This window comes from Crocodylus siamensis, chromosome 14 (genome assembly GCF_052110815.1).
Source record: "Crocodylus siamensis isolate JL-2025a chromosome 14, ASM5211081v1, whole genome shotgun sequence".
In the NCBI taxonomy this organism is placed as follows: domain Eukaryota; kingdom Metazoa; phylum Chordata; order Crocodylia; family Crocodylidae; genus Crocodylus; species Crocodylus siamensis.
In genome coordinates this window covers 2,530,690-2,542,359 of record NC_143408.1, presented here as the reverse complement: position 1 = coordinate 2,542,359, position 11,670 = coordinate 2,530,690, and the positions used below count along the sequence as shown (strand labels likewise).

The 11,670-nt window shown below is 70.7% G+C and overlaps 1 protein-coding gene across 3 annotated transcripts; it reads right to left on the bottom strand.

Moving 5' to 3' along the window:
* Positions 1–810: 810 nt before the first annotated feature.
* Positions 811–11,300, bottom strand: CBARP (CACN subunit beta associated regulatory protein). Of its 3 annotated transcripts, none has more exons than XM_090027781.1 (10): positions 10,048–11,300; positions 7,801–7,872; positions 6,971–7,116; positions 6,417–6,478; positions 5,993–6,158; positions 5,717–5,891; positions 5,486–5,638; positions 4,876–5,068; positions 4,197–4,380; positions 811–3,678 (listed from the first exon to the last, which is right to left on the bottom strand). In XM_090027781.1, exons 2-10 carry the CDS (start codon positions 7,846–7,848, stop codon positions 2,490–2,492), a joined length of 2,316 nt encoding a protein of 771 aa, XP_089883907.1. In that variant the 5' UTR covers positions 7,849–7,872; positions 10,048–11,300; the 3' UTR covers positions 811–2,489. The 3 variants fall into 3 exon arrangements, with proteins under 3 accessions (XP_089883907.1, XP_089883908.1, XP_089883906.1); XM_090027782.1 differs by lacking the exon at positions 10,048–11,300 and adding an exon at positions 9,869–9,948; XM_090027780.1 differs by lacking the exon at positions 10,048–11,300 and having other exon boundaries at positions 7,801–8,306.
* Between the last annotated feature and the right edge of the window lie 370 nt (positions 11,301–11,670).

The following is an 11,670-nucleotide window of genomic DNA, read 5'->3' as shown; positions in this document are numbered from 1 at the left end:
CCCTGTTCTCCCTGCTGCAGGCTGCATCTATGGGGATGCCTCCACCACCTGCTGAGTAGCAGGGGGACAAGTGATGGGCGCCAATGGTCCCTTTGCAGTCTTTGCCTGCCAGCTCTAGCTGGACCTCCCTGAATGAACCCGCTGCCCTGTGGGCTCATTTCTGCTCTTCCTTGGCACAAGGTTGATGGGTGGAGCCCATCCCATGGCTGGAGTCAGGGGAGCTTTGGCTCCCTGGTACCAGGCCTCCCTCCAAGCTCCACAGCAGAGCCTGCACATGCCCCCTCCAGCTGGGGCAAACGTGGCTGCTGTGTGCCTTGTCCCTTGGTGGAAAGAGCTGCCCAGCCCCTCCTGCAGGGTCATCCCAAGGTAGGTGCCACAGCCCAAGAGGACGTGTGCCCCTGCTCCTTCCCGGTGCCCAGTGTCACTTGTCACTCCTGCGCTTCCCCAGCACTTGGGGCTACGGTCTCCCTGCAGAGCTGCTGGCCTGGGACCAGTGAGCCCTCCATGCTCTGGTACCAGCAGGGTCCAGGGGAGGCTGGAAGGGGGCCCAGGGCAGAGCTGCCGCAACCAGCTCTCAGGCTCAAACCCCAAGCATGGAGCACCCAACCTCTGGGGCCCCCAGACAGGGGCAAGTCCACCCCAGCCCCAGCTGCAATGCCCCCCTCAGCCCTCATGTCATCCCTCCTTGCAGCCAGAGGCGCCGGGAGCCCATCACACCAGCCCCGCGGGGCCCGTCCGCGTGCTGGGGCGACCCCGAAGCAGCGAGGCAGGTTTGGAGCGACAAAGGAGGTGCGGGAAGGCGCTGGGCTGGTTTTCTTTCTTTATAGGCTTAAAAACGCGGAGTCGTAGTTTCAGGTGAGTGCTTTGGACAGAGACTTTGCGAACGGAAAGGAAGGACCTGGGCTGTGGGGTCGCATGCAGCTGGGGGTCGCCGGGGGCAGGCCAGGCGGGGGGCAGACCTGGCGCGCCTGGTCCCCCCAGCCTTTTGCCTCCCGTGCCCCCTTCCCCCGGCGCTGACCAAGTCTCGCGGGTAATAAATCTTTTTGCTTCTCATCCTTGGAAACACGAATAAAAACCAATACAAAGCTTAACCCGGCCCTCCCCTCCCACCTCCCCTCCCCTCTCGCCGCGGAGCAGCAAATCCATCCACCGCTATAAAAATCAATAAATAATAACAAAGACCAGCGCTTGGGGCGGGGGCCGCTGGCCAGTTGCAAGGACCTGGCGGCTGCCCCTGCCCACCCCCTTCATTCCCCCCCAGCCCGTGGTGGAGCCTCGCCAAGGCTGACCTGCCCTCCTTCCCACGGGGCCTGTAGCCACGGGGAAAGAGGGGAACAGCTTGGCTTGGGGGGGTCAGGACCGAGCAGCCTCCCTCTTTGGGAAGGGGTGGGTTCTCAGGATGGGTTCGGGGTCCCAGCCCATCTGGGGCGTCCTCTCCGTCCCCGCACCCCTGATTTGGCACCTAGAGCATTACACTGTTCCCTACCAGCAGTTGCTTAAGTCCCTTCCACCTCCCCTGTTCCCCAGGCTGGGGGGTGCAGCACCGGCTCGCCCCCAGGGAGCCAAGCCCCATGGCAGGGACTGGGCAGGTGCTGTCCTGTGTGCGTGGGGGGGGGGAGTCTGTGTCCTATCACACCCAGGCACTGCCTGAAAACGCAATCTATGCCCCCGCCCGCGCACACACTATGGGCATCCCTGCGGGGTCCAGCTCCCCCTGCCCTGGGGGTCCCGCTTCCAGTTCAGATCCCAGGATCCCGGCCAGGGTTTCGAGGCCAGCAGGAGAGCTGGCGCGTGGCAGGAGCAGCCTGCCCTCGAGCAGGGAGCCCCTGGATTGGGGCCCCCCCACTCCTGCTAGCTCCGGACCCCGGCCCTGGGGGACTGCAACCGCCCTGCGCCTCCCCGCCGCACCGTGCGCCCCAGCCCCGGCCCCTTCTTTGCCAGGATGTTTCCAGGCAGAGGCAGAGACGCGTTATTGCTTGTAAAAAATCCGAGAGAGAGAGAGGAGGGGGCGGTGGGGGGGTCTCGTATCTGCTACACAGCTCTATGTCGTGAGGTAAGAGTCAGGCTGGGGGTGCGGACCAGGAAAACGGTCCCGTGGAGCCAACCTCCCGCCGTGCAAGAAAGGCCTGCGCAGGCAGGCGCCTGCTCCTGGCCCCCGCCACCCCCCCCCGGCTGCTGGGCCCCAGGGCTGGCGCGGGCGGAGGGGCCGTGCCCCCCCCGCGTGGAAGGCTGGACGTCCCAACCGACCCGGCCCCTCCAAGCCCTTGACGATGGACAGGGGTCCGTGCAGCAGGACCCCGCCCCGGCGCCTCCAGCCGGGCTCGCCCCCACCCTCCCAGCCCCTTCCCAGGGGAGAGGCTGCCACGGGCTCCCCTCGCGCCCCGGGGCGCAGGACCCGGCAGGCCTGGCAGCAGCGCCAGCAGTGGGAGGGTTTGAAGCCCTGAACCCTGATGCAGTGTCGGGGTGAACCCGGTGCTCTCCCCCCCGGCCTAGACAGGGCTGCGGTCAGGGGACGCCACGGCCACGGTGCACTCCACGCTCTCTCTCGGTTTTTTCAAGTGCCCGTACAGCCGGTCCTCGAGGCCACCCATGATCTTGTCCATCAGCTCAACCCCCAGGGGCTGGGACCCCAGGCCCAGGCACTTGCCGGAGCCCGAGCAGTGCTCCCCAAGGGGCTCCGGGCTGGGCCGGGGCTCGGCGGCCGCATCGGCCGGCTCCTCCTCAATCACCTGGATCTTGGCCTCGGCCTCAGCCTCGGCCTCAGGCTCCGGCCCGTCCCCAGCAGCCTCGGCGCCCTCGCCGACCTCCTCGTCGCCGGCGCTGATGATGCGGGGCAGGGTGCTGTGGTAGCGGCTGTCCAACGGGTAGTTGACGCTGTCCCCGCGGCGCAGCGGCGTGCGGTGGCGCTCCAGGGCGGGCGGGTAGCGCAAGCCAGGGTCGCTGTACTGCTTGGCGCGCTGCCACTGCTTGCGCAGGTGGGCGCGGGGCCGGTGCCGGGCGCGCAGCGGGGAGTCGTCGAACTGCGGGTCGTGGCGCACGAAGGCATTGAACAGCGCGTCCGTTTTCTCGTCGATGCTGTAGTCCCGCCGGGGCGGCGCCTCCCGGCTAGCGAACATCTGCCCGTAGGGAGCCCAGGCGAGGGGGCTGCGTGGTGGGACCGCCGCCTCGCCGCCTGCTGCCACCTCCTCTTCCTCCTCCTCCTCCTCCTCCTCCTCCTCCTCCTCCTCCTCAGGCTCACGCCCCTCGAAGCTCTCGAAGATGGTGCCCTTGCGCCCGGCGCTGGTGAAGCAGATGCGCTTCTCCGAGGCGGTCTGGTCCTGGGGCTGCCCGTCCTCGCCCACCCGGCTGGGTGCCTCGATGGAGGCATAGCCACTGTCCATCTGCAGCAGCTTGCGCGTGCCCGGCTCCGACTCGGTGCTGTCCTGCTTGGGTCGGCCCCACGGCCGCTCCTCGGGGCCTTCGGCCTCGTCCAGGGAGGAGGAGAAGCCAGGGGCGCCGCCCGCCAAGGACACGCTGTCGCCCCCTTCGCTGCGCACGGAGTCCCGGTCGTTGCTCTGCTCAGACGAGGCATACAGCTCCAGGGACGCCCGCAAGCTCCAGATGTCGTGGTAGATGCTCTGCTGCTCCGCGCCGGGTGCCTCCGCGGCAGCCCCCCCACCTGCCTCGGCCGGCTCTAGCCTGGGGGCACAACCCGCGGGCATTACAGCGCAGCGCCTGGTCCGGGGCTGCTGGCTCAGCTCACCCCGGCCTGGCCCAGCCCAGCCTGCCCAGGTGCGGTACCCAGGGCAGGCTGGGACTGGGCAGGGACATTTTCAAGCCGCTGCAGAGCTTTGCAAATCAACGATCCGCTCCAGTCACTTCCATCCCGTCTCCATCTCCCCTCATCTGAGTCCCCCCACTTTTCCTCCCAGCCCTGCTGCCCTTGCTGGAGGGGCCGGAGCCCTACGGAGCCGGGACCCTGCTGCTGGCACCTCCTGCATCAGGGCATAGGGCAGCTTCCCCCAGACAAGCAACGCCTGGCAGGGACCCCTCCCAGGGGGAACAGGGCTGGGGGCTCCAGGCCTCAGCCCCCTCCTTTCCTGGGGGAGAGACTGGGAAATGCCCCTGCCTGGCTCGCACACGCTTGCCCCCAGGCTCCCGGGCCAGAGCTGAGGCCCCGGCCAGCCTCCCTAGCCCTTCTATCTACTGAAAAATACCTGCCGAGAGAGGGTGGGGGGCTGGCCGGGGATGGCAGGAAGGGCCCGGCCACGGGGCGGAAGGTGACGTCTTCGGTCCGTGCGATGTACTGGATGATGTCGGTCTGGTGGGGGTCCCGGTCCTCCTGGTCCATGCTCTCGCTCGCCGCCCGCTGCCTCTGGAACTGGTGCCGCTTGGGGGACCCTGCGAGCCCCCCGGGGACAGTCAGTTGGTAGGGACCAGGGGGTTGGAGGGCTATGGGAAGGGGTCTCTCCCCATGCACTCCGTGCCAGAAGCATAGCTGCCTTGGCTTTCCCTGCCGAGGGGCTCGGTGAATAACAGCAGCATCCCCGTACGGGGCCATGAGAGATGGACCTGCCCCACTGCAGCCAGCCTGGGGACCTCTCCTGCCCTGCTCACGGCACGGGGGAAACGAGCTGGCAGCGAGGCTGAATGCAGAGCAGTCTCCCTTGCCCCAGGCACGACTCAGCTGGGCTCCTGCAGCCACGAGGGGCTGGGATTTGGCCACGACAGGCGTGTGGGGCAGGTGGGCTCCCAGACCCCCGGTCCCCTCCTCACCCCAGGGGAAAAGGCTGCGCTAAGCTCCTGCCTGCACAGGGCAAGGGGAGAGGATGGTCTTTGCCTTCCCCGGCCCAGGCACCCACCCCGGCCCCGGGCCCGGGCCCGGCGGGCACCTACCCCTGGTGTCCAGGCTGGACGCTCGCTGGTTGCTCTCAAACTTCCACTTCTTGATGCGGAAGTAGGGGCTGGTGCCCTCCAAGCTGGCGTGGCGGCGCAGGCGGGTGAAGAACTGCAGCACGGTGCCCTGGGCGGGGGGCGGGGGGGGCTCCCCGGCTCCAGCACCTTTTGGAGCCCGGGCGGCGCCTTCGAACTGGGCGGGGAGAGGAAGGGGGAGCCGTGAGCCACGGGCGCCGGGCGGGCCCAGCACGGCCCAGTGGGCACGGACAATGCCAGCTCGCCCGGTGGGCGGCCAGCCGTGAACGTGCCCCCTCCCCCTGGACTCGCTGATGCCCGCCGGGCGCCGTGCCTTTGTGCAGCTCCTGGAGCACGACGCCAGGCTCCACGGCCCCCCCAGCACGTGCGGTAGGGGGAGCCCCCCTTTTCTCAGTGACCGCCCCCCAGAGATCCCATTCTGAGACCCATGCTGGGGCCCATCAGCTGCTTCAAGGACCTTGGCCAGGTTTGGTGCTGTAGAAATGCAGCTGGTTCTGGGGAGGACCAAACCTTGCCCAGCACAACAGATGTTTCCTCTTTCCCCACCCCAGCCAGGGGGGCCGTGGCTACGCACCGAGGGGCCCTCCCCCGAGTCAGAAGAGGCGGACGGGCTGGCCTCCGTGAAGCTGGTGTCCACGGTGGAGTTGTAGGTGTCGCCGGGCAAGGCAGAGCTGGGGCACATGGCGTGGCTGGTGAGAGCCGTCTGGGGCAGGGCGCCTGCGGGGGGCTGCGGGGGAGACAGCATCGGAGTGGGGGTGGTCTGCAGTCGCGGCGCGGGGGGCGGCCGTCCCCGCCCGGGGCTCACCTGGAAGATGGCGAGGCGCGGCTTGGCGGGAGGCAGGCGGGGCGTCATGGCCAGGCTGTTCTCGCTGGACTCGCACTCGTGGATGGTGACGATCTTGAGGGCGGGCGGCGGCAGGTGCAGGTGGGTCAGCCGCGCGTTTTTCAGGTGGTGGAAGTCCCCCTCCGTCAGCGTGTACCTGGCACGGGGCAGGGGCTGAGCTGGCTGCCACGGGCCGGGGGTGCCCTGCCCCGAACCCAGCCCCTGCCCCAGCCCGAGCCAGCCCCTCCAGGGCTGTACCTCCGCCCCTTCTCCTGGGTCTTCTTGCTCTGGTCGAAGAGCGCGGCCTCGTTGAAGGAGACCCGGCGCCCGGTGGAGGAGCTGGACGAGAGGAAACGCTCGGTCTCCACATCCCGGTAGCTGGAGGACGACAGGCAGTCGGGGTCGTCCACCTTGATGGTGATCTCTGCGGGGAGCAGGGCAGGGGTCAGCAGTGGGGGAGCTCGACCTGACTCCCCTCAAGGCCAGGGAAGGACACGGGCACTGGGCTGGGGCCTGGCCAACTCGCCCCACCTCAGGGACCGTCGCCTGCCGCCTGGGTCCAGAGCAGCGGGTGGGAGGCCGTGGAGGGGTCAGAGGTGCTGCGGGGGGGGTGCAGGGCCCCCAGGGCCCCCTGCAGAGCTGCTTCTCCTGCCCCGCGTGGGGCTGGGCCGGGGACACTCACCTTGTGCAGGCTGGGAGTCGTCCAGGTAGGTGGTGTTGGTTTTCTCGGGGTCATCGCTGGCTCTGCAGAGGGGAGGGAGGCGCGTGGGGGAAGGCCGAGACGGAGCAAGGGGGCAGGCCGGGGCAGCTGCTCCATCCAAGACACCCCCGTGCCAGTCCGCCAAGGGCCCCTGGCCCTTCCCTGGGCCCTGCAGTGATGCACCCCGCACCCCCGCGCTGTGGCCTGCGCAGCACAGAGCAGAAGGGCTGGGCCAGCACCAGGCAGGGGCAGAGCAGCTCAGGGCACGCGGGTGCTGGGGCAGAGCGGGTGTGGGCAGGCACGGTGCCAGGCGGGGGGTCAGGCGCAGTGCCCTGTGGAGGGGAGCTCCGGGCTGCTCATCACTAGGTGAAACGGAGCCGCTGATCAGGGAGGTTAAATCCTTCCGCTCCATTCGGCGCCTCTGCGCACCCGGCTCCCGACTGAGAAGCCTGAGCTGGGCCGGGCACCGCCGGCATGGGGCGCGGGGGCACCTCCGCCTCTCCCAGCCAGGGGCACGGGCAGCGGGGCCGCCTCACCTGGCGTGCCTGCGGTCGGCCTCGCAGCACCGGCGGCAGATGATCAGGATCCCGGACAGCAGGACCAGCGTGCCCCCGATGAAGATGGAGAGCAGCACGAGCAGCAGCACGTAGCCATCCTGCGTCGTCACCTCGCTGGGCACCGTCTGCGGGCGCAGCCGGGCGCTGAGTCCCGACCTGCTGCCCGCCCCGGGCCCGGGCCCTCCTGCTTCACCTGGGCCCGGGTGCCCGGTCTGCCCTGGCCCCTGCCAGCCCCCGCCCCCCGCCCCTGGCCCTCCTGGGAGGCCCGCACTGCCCACCCCGCAGCCGGTCACGGGGCGGGGAGTGGGGGGGCTCTGGGGTTTGGGGAGGAGGCAGCGGGGGGATGTAACAGTCAGTGCATCACGTGACGTGCCAGCCTTTGCCATGGCAACGCACCCTGATGTCAGGAGGAAATCGAAGCCACGTGATGATTTCTCTTCCCTGGGATTCAGCTGGAAACGGGTCCCGGGCAGAGCCCCGGAGCCCTCGCCCTGCCCCCGGGCTGTGCGGGGCCGGGGACATGTGCGGGGCACGGGCTGCGCGCCGAGGGGCAGTGGCAGGGGCGCGGCGCTGGAGCCGGGCGCTCCGGGGCACGGCACCTGCAGCGGAGGCCCGCAGGCCCGGGGAGCCGGGGCGCGGCGTGGGCTGGCAGAGGGCGAAGCCCGGCGGCCGCCCTGCCGGGGGCCTGGCCCGGCTCCGCCCCGCCCGGTCACGCCTCTCGCCGCCGCGGCACCTGCCGCCCCCGCCTGCGGCGAGCTGGCAACGGGGCCGGGCGCGGGGGCGGCGCGGCGCGGCGCGGCCGGTCCTACCGTGGCGCTGGCCGTGCTGTTGTCCCAAGCGGTCAAGTCATCGCTCATGGTCCGGCGCGGCGGCAGCGGGTCCTGGCAGGGGCGAGCAGAGCCGGTCACGGCGGGCGGCGGGCGGCGGGGCGGGGCTGCCTGGGCCCGGGGCGCCGAGCGCCCGCAGCTCCGCGCCGCCCCCCGCGCGCGCCGCCCCCCGCGCCCCGCGCCGCGCCGTGACTCAGAGCCGGGGGCGGCCCGCGCGGGGGGCGGGGCGGGGCGGGAGCCCCCGCGGGAGGGAGCGGAGCCCGGCGCCGCCGGCGGCGAGGGCCGGGGCCGCCCCGCGCCCTGCCCCCCCGGCGCTACCCTGCCCCGGTGGGCCCGGGCGCCGGCCCCCGGCCGGGCAAGCACGGGAGCGGCGGCCCCGCGAGCCGGGCGAAGGCCGCTCTCTCCCTGCCCCGCCGGGGCACCCGGGGCGGGGGCGCCCGCAGGTGGGGGGCGCCGCCTGGCATGACTCGGGCTGGAGCTCAGGCGAGGGCCTGCTGCCGCGGGTCTGCATGCGGACCCCCGGGCCGGGGCCGGGGCCGGCGCGGCGTGAGGCGGCTCCTTCTGGAACAGGCTCCCGCACAGCGCGGCTCCTGGGTGCCGCCCTGCTCCGCCCCAGAGGTGGCTGCATTTCGCGGCCTGACAAAGCAGGGCTCGCTCGCTCGCTCGCTCGCTCGCTCGCGCGGGCAGTGTCCCGTGCTCAGGCCTGGGCAGCTGTCAGGAAGATCACGACGTGCCCTGGGACCTTTCTGGAGGGCACGGGGAGATGGCAGGTGCGTGAGACACCGGCGGGGCAGGCGGCTCGGGGAGAGGCAGCAGGAGGATGAGGGAGGCAGTAAGGGGCGTCCTAGGGGAGGCAGGAGCCCCAGGGCCGGGGCCAGCTCTGCCACTGAGCTGCTCTGCGACCTCTCTCCCGGTGCCCCTTCCCCGGCCTGCCCCAAGCCCTGGGCTCCCACCACCCAGGCTGGGGGATCTGCTGGGGCAAGAGATCGCTGCATTTTATTTGGAGATAAAGTGTCGCCCTCGGATGGGGGACCTCTGATAGGGGTCTCCTGAACCCAGGGCTCGGGGGTGGCACCCGGCTCTCCCCCTGGCAGCTGCCCGCTGTGTCCTCCTGGCAAGGGGGCAGTGGGGCGAGGGTCCGGGGGTGGCCACGGCCCAGGAGAAGAATGTCAGGCCTGTGTCTCCCATCACGGAGGAATCTCATCGCCATGACGACCCCGGGGGGGACACAAGGCTGCCATTGTCCTGGCCCAGCACGGGTCCCTGGGCTGGCGCCTCCCAGGAGCCCGGAGCCCGGGCGGGAGGAGCGTGCGGGGAGCCTGGGAGGCGGGCACGAAGCTGCTTCCACCAGCCGGGCACCGAGGAAAGCAGGAAGGGCTGGGCTGGGCCACCCCCGGCATCTGGGCTGCGAGCGATGCGGGGTGGGGGTATCTGCCCCCCCGGCCAGGGCGCGAGGGGCGCAGCGGGTGCACCCCGGGAGCCGGCGGCCCGCGCTGGGAGCGGGGTGGAGGGGTCAGAGCGGGACACGCCACAGCCTCCGGCCGCGGGGGGGGCGGCACCTGCCCCGCAGGCGCGCCCGGCCCGAGCGGAGAGGCGTGCGGGGCGCTGCCCCGGGGGCCGCGGCGTCGTGCGCGTGTGCGGGGCACGCCTGGGTGCCTGCGCGTGCCGCGCGGGTGCGGGTGGGAGCGCATCCCCGGGTGGGTGTGTCCGTGCGCGTGTCCGTGCGCGTGAGGCTCGCCCGCATTAACCAGTGCCCCCCTCCCCCCGCCACAAATCTCCGGCCTCGGGATGATGCATCTCAGCATCTCCGCCCCCCCGCCCCGGGTTGCAGGGTCCGGCGGTTTGAAGGAGGCACGAACCCGATGGGTCCGGGGGGGGGTCCGGGCCAGCCCAGCCCCCGGCCTGCAGTAGCACTAATGGCTCGGGCGGGAGGAGCCCGGGGGGGCTGCGGAGGGGTCGGCTCCCGCCACGCCCCCGGCCCCGGCCCCGATCCCGATCCCGATCCCCGCCCGGGGCACGAGCACCGCGGCCCCGGCGGGTCCCGCCTCACCTGCCCGCGGCGGCTCCCGGCTCCCGGCTCCGCCGCACCCGCCGCGCCGCGCCGCGCCGCTCCGAGCCCGCACGGCCCCGCGCCCGCGCCGCTCCCAGGCCCCGATCCCGAGGGAGCCGGCGCGATCCGCCCCCGGCCCCTGGTCCCTGGTCCCGGCGCCGGCCCGGGGCGCGGCTCACCTGGGCTCAGGCCACGGGCTCCATCTGCGGGGAAAGCCGAGGAGCTCCCGACGGTTCCCGGCTCCTTAATTTGGATTTCCAAGGCAGAGGATTTATGAATGAACGGGGCCCCACCCACCCGGGATCTGGGGCGTCACGTGGGCCGCCGGCTCATACAACAGCAGCCGGGGGGGTGCGGGGGGGTGAATAATGCCCCGGGATGCAGGCAGGAGTGGGGAGCACGCTCCGCTACAGCCCCTGCAAAGCCATCCCCGGCTCGGCCCCAGGCCCAGGGGGCAGGCCCGGCCGCTGCCCCGCTCCACGCAGGGCTGGTCAGGGACAGCAGGAGGGCAAGGGGCTCCCTGGGTGCGCCCGGCTGGGGCGATGAGATGGGAGTCGGAGAGATGAGGGTGGGAAGGGGCCTCGGGAGCCCGCTGCTCCGAGCAGCACCGGCCCTGCCCGAGCCCTGCCTGGGGTGACGGAGTTGGGGCTGGTCCTGCTTGGAGCAGGGGTTGCACTAGATGTGCCCCCCCCCCCAGGTCCCTTCCAGTCCTCATTGTCTGTGATTCCCAGCTACATCACCCCAGCCAGGGCTTCGTGAAGCCGGGTCTTAAAACACCTCCAAGGATGGAGATGCCACCACCTCTCCGGCAGCCCCTTCCAGCCCTTCCCCACCCGGCTCCTGAGAGCTTTTCCTAACATCCAGCCGCAGTTTGAGCCCATTGCTCCTTGTCCTGCCATCTGCCCCACCGAGACCAGTGCAGCTCCACGCTCTGACCAGCCAGGCCTGCTGGGTTCCTGTGCCCCCAGGCCCGGACACAGAGGGGGGTAGCAGGGCCATGGGGCACTAGGACTGCCCCCTCCGTCCTAGTGGGAGGGGGCAGTGGAGTGTGTTGCAGCCACCTTGGCCGGGCTCCGAGTTGTGCCCTAGACTGTCACGGGCCCAGATCCCTGGAGTGCAGGGGGGGTATCAAGCGCACCCCCCTTGCCAAATGCAGGGGACTAAGGGCCAGGGCCACATTCCCAGCCATGTTTAACCCTTCGAGGAAAGCAAGGCTCGGAGTCTGTTTTAAAGGCCCTGGGGACCCTCGACTGGGCTGGCAGCCTTGCTGGCTTTGGTTCCCGGCTGCAAAATAAGCAGCCCAGAGCTGCCGATATGGAGCAGGGGCTGCCAGCTGGCCAGCTCGGGCTGGGAGTCAGCACTATGGGATGGTCCGAGCTCCTCCGCAGGGAAGAGATGCCTCTTGGCGGCTGTTGGCAGATGCAGGACCCGCGGGGGTGGACACAGGGTTGGGGTTGGGGCACGGGGACCAGCACATACAGATCACGCATCCCTGCGTGGGCCGGGGCCGTCTGGAGCTGCAGCTTCTGGGTAGCACTCGGGATGCTGAGCCAAACCCATCTGCCTGAGACTGCATGGCGCTGTGTGTGGCCCGGCCGTGGGTAGCTGAGCCCTGCGGAAGAGGGTAGCAGCCTACTAGTGCTGCAGGCCAGTGGAGTTTGCTTATTAGCTGAAGTGGGGGAGGCCTAGGCTGAAGGTTACCGGTCCCATCCCTGCTCGTGGCCCCAGGCGGGCACTGCTAGGGATGTTTGGGAGCGGAAGGTGGCATCTTTGCTAACCCGCCTCCAGCATAATTAGCAGGT